At 34.3% G+C, this 4,100-nt stretch overlaps 1 protein-coding gene across 1 annotated transcript; it reads right to left on the bottom strand.

Annotated features, from left to right (window-relative positions):
• Positions 1–549: 549 nt before the first annotated feature.
• On the bottom strand, positions 550–2,602 carry LOC140803432 (probable WRKY transcription factor 40). Its single transcript, XM_073159307.1, has 5 exons — positions 2,347–2,602; positions 2,205–2,264; positions 1,446–1,814; positions 1,231–1,347; positions 550–1,081 (listed from the first exon to the last, which is right to left on the bottom strand). The coding sequence occupies exons 1-5, from the start codon at positions 2,425–2,427 to the stop codon at positions 728–730; spliced, it is 981 nt and encodes a 326-aa protein (XP_073015408.1). The 5' UTR covers positions 2,428–2,602; the 3' UTR covers positions 550–727.
• Between the last annotated feature and the right edge of the window lie 1,498 nt (positions 2,603–4,100).

A 4,100-nucleotide genomic window follows, 5' to 3' on the forward strand; every position in this document is an offset into this window, starting at 1 on the left:
TTTTATGCACAAATAAATATAATACAACAGTTTGTTGATTTAAATACTTTTTTTAGCAATATAGATTAACAAAGAATAAGAAATTAATATTATATAAATACAAATATAATAAATGGAAGAAGAAATATGAACTTGTCTATTCAATGGAACATTCCGTTATTTATAGCGTTCGATTAACTACTGGACTAATATGCAAAAAAAAAAAAATTAAAACTTCAGGGACTATTCGGGTAGTTAATAAAATAATCTTGGTCAAAATTTATTTTTTTTAAATAAATACCTCATATATATAGTAAAAATTTGTGTGAGACTGTCTCACGAGGAGTATTTTATGAGACTGGTCTCTTATTTGGATCATCCATTAAAAAATATTATTTTTTATTGTGAATGTCGGTATGGTTGACCGGTCTCACAGATAAAGATTCATGAGACTGTCTCACAAAAGACCTATTCTGTGTGTGTGGAAACAGTCATATATACTTGGGTATTATTATTTTTAAAAAAGAAATTTGATCATAATTATTTTCGTGTCACACAAAACAACAAAGATTGAATCGAGAAAACATTTAAACAACATATATTAACCTTTTTTTTTAATATTAAATCAGTTTCAAATTTCCTTTAAGAATATGCTGATTTGCTACATATATGTTTCAATCTAAAGCAATCATCGAACTTTCGCCAATTCTACATCGAAATCTTCTTTAGACACTTTCATTTTACCACTTCACATCTTCTCATTATGTCGAAGAAACTTTCCTGAGATGGCGGCGGCCAAGGCTGCTTTGAAATTGGGGTCCTTTGTCAAAGTCGAAGCCATGTGTTCCACGAAATAGTCTTGGAGTACTTCTGGCGCATCAGTCTTGCCTCTTAAGTTTCTTGTTTCTTCATGACTCGGCTTCGATTTCGACATGTCAAGAGTGATCCTCGGACCAGATGAACTCGAGCTAGGCGCCGTGCCAAGCGCCACGCCGCCTCTATTCGGCCCCGAGTTCGTCTCGAGTTTCGAAGGTTGAGGATGGTTGTGCTCTCCTTCATACGTTGCTACTACTATTGATTGATCTTCTATGCTCCTTTGAACCTGAAAAAGAAGAACCCGACTCTTGAAACTCAGTTTACTCGATGTTCACATATCTAATACATTACTATACGTGACAAATATTGAATTAACGTATCAAAAAACTGTTGTTCTACCAAGTGGTGCACAAGATTCAGAGTGCTCGAAACTACCTTCTTTTTGACAGGGCAAGTAGGAGCAAAAGAACACTTGAAGTAAGCTCTTGGAGAAGGGTTATCCCTGGTCACCTTCTGCCCATATTTCCTCCATTGATATCCATCCTTCACTATCTATAATCAACAGACAATATCGTCTCTCAGCACCAAGAATTCAACTAAAAAAAAAAATGCCGCAAATCTTAAAAAGTCGTCAAGAAGATCAAACTTACAAGGCTTGTATCAGATACTTCTGTTCTAACGCAAGTACGCGAAATCTTCGGTTTGAGGTGTTCTTCTCTGGGCTTCTTGGAAGAATCTTCGTCACTAGAGCTGCTCTCAGAAGCGCCGGTGTTGTATTTTCCGTCGATATTGTTGTTCCCACCATTGTTGATGCTGCTTTCAGCTCTCCTCTTCTTCGATGCTGCTGTATTGTTGTTGTTAATATTATCGTTATTGTTATCCGCCGGAGAATTCTTGGTCGTGTATTCCATCAGTTGGTTCCTCAGTTCAGTGCAATTCTCACACATTATTGTTAATAATTCTGTGAGCCTCTTGTTTTCAGCAGTCACTCTGTTCAACTCCTCGATCAAAGCATCTCTCTGAAATGTGGAAACAAGAAACAGATTGTCACGCCAGATTGTCATTCAATGGAAGCGAGCAAGAACAATTGATCTATTTCAACACAATCTCGTTGCGTTTATACTCGAATCTTTCTGTCCCATTATCAAAATATTTCCATTCAGACCTCCGAAACCTCGGTTTCGGGACATGTCATAATGATGACACACAGCATTGTGACCGTGATCATTATTGCTCACAAAATTATATGATTCCCCGAGATTCATTCTTGATCTTTTTAAGTCGAAATTTAAATTTTTTGGCAAGCCCATTAATTTATAGACTCTCAACACTCGTATCCCTTTAACAAAAAACTGTTCTTGATCTGTGGGAGAACGAACACTAAATACATGTGTATCAAGTTTACTCACCTCATCTTTCAGTGTCAAGTCTCTTCCCAACTCGAACAAATTGCTCCCCACCTCTTGTTTCTGCACAAACAACCCAAACAAGCCTCAGAGCCAGAGCACTTCACAGTCACCTACGATATCACAAGTCAAGAAACACACGTACCGGTATCGGGTGGTCGTCGAGAATTCGGAGGGGTTTGGCATTAAGATCAAATGAAGTATTCAACAGACTAGTGAACTCCATTACTTATGTTTTGCGAACTTGATTGCTCTTTAAAGAATCCCAGAGCTTTCTTGAGTTTCTTTGTGTTTCAATGGCATCAGTATTCAACGAGGAGACAAAAATGAGAGGCTTTTATAGTGAGTAAATAAGATTTGGCTCGCTAGTTGTGGGGAAGGTGGGGAGGAAGATGGAAATGGCTCTTGAAGTTCCAAGTTTGAATATCTTTTATTGGTGGTTTGTTTATTATTGTTTTTATTTATTTAATAAAATTGCATCAAGAAGTCAAAACCCCACGCGATACTTAGATTCAATAGCTTTGACCATTTTCCAAAATTTTGCAATTTGTTAGTTTGTAGATAAATTCGTGTTTCCGAAACCTCAGAAATAGAGGATAGAACCATTGAATTACAAGGGACCAGCACCCTAAAAACGAGAGCCAACGGATCTAACCTATGTTGATAATTGATAATTCTAGAAGTCACCGTTTCCATAACATAAGAATATCTACATCTACTTTAATAATATGTCAAGGATGTCAATTCGGGTGGATTAAGTCGGATTGAGCGATAATATTATTCAAAAATTGTTAAACTCGAACCTAAGCCAACCCGAAAACTCTCAACTCGAACCTGGACTCGAATCAACCTGATCAACCCATCAACTTGATTTTGAATTTTTTAAAAGAAAATTAAATAAAATTCAAATAAAAATAATAATAATATTTTAATTGAAACACATAATAACAAAAGCTCCCTCATATATTTGATTTAAATTTGAAAGTCTAATAGTAGAAAAATAAAGTATATTTATTAAATCAAATAAACAATTATTTCAAATATAAAAAATGTTCAAAATAAATATTAAATTATGAAAATTTATGACATAAATATACAATAAATAATTTTTCAGGCATAAAATATATAACAAAAAATGTATGCAATATTTATTAATTATATATATATATATATATATATATATATATATATATATATTTAAAAATAAATTTTCGGGTCAACCCTCAACCCGATGATTTTTTTCGGGTCAGCTATCGGATCCCCCCGATCTGATCCGAACCCAAAAACTTCAAATTCAAACCTTATTTTTTTTCGGGTTAAACCGTATCGTGTTGGTGTGTCATATCGGATTTTGACACCCCTAATTATATGTGTGCACCTATTGAGGTGGAGCATGTCTGTTACCATAGTGGACGACCGAAATACTACAATTTTTAATCTAAATGGATTAAGATGAAAGTCCCGCTTATGACACTTTATCATGGCTTATTCATTGTACATGTGATCTTTAGTATGTCTCTTTGTGAGACAGTTTTGGAGATCTTTATTAATTAGTCGAGTCGACAATGTTTATATTATAATAATAAAATAATATTTTTTACATAAAAAATAATATTTTATATGGGTGATCCAAATATAATATATATTACAAAACTGACTCATGATACTGTCTTACAAGTGTTTCCTGTTATATGATTGTATTGATATACTTGATTTGACCCTTTTTGGGGATGGTACGGAAGGGAAGGGGTTGAGCCGGGTATGTAAGCCATGTATCTAGGAGGAACAACAATAAAAAATAAGGGCTTTCGAGTTTTTTCACCTGGTCTTGCATTGCAGCTATTTCCATATTGATATATTTGATTTGAATAGAAAAATGTAAGTAATATATTTTGAGTT

Source organism: Primulina eburnea, chromosome 10 (assembly GCF_022965805.1).
Source record: "Primulina eburnea isolate SZY01 chromosome 10, ASM2296580v1, whole genome shotgun sequence".
Lineage (NCBI taxonomy): Eukaryota > Viridiplantae > Streptophyta > Magnoliopsida > Lamiales > Gesneriaceae > Primulina > Primulina eburnea.

Coding starts and splice junctions, on each gene's coding strand:
- LOC140803432 (XM_073159307.1), bottom strand. CDS start 2,427: ATGGAGTTCACTAGTCTGTTGAATACTTCATTTGATCTTAATGCCAAA. Junction 1,815..2,204: donor ACTTGACACTGAAAGATGAG/GTGAGTAAACTT, acceptor TCCACATTTCAG/AGAGATGCTTTGATCGAGGA. Junction 1,082..1,230: donor CTTGCCCTGTCAAAAAGAAG/GTAGTTTCGAGC, acceptor CTTCTTTTTCAG/GTTCAAAGGAGCATAGAAGA.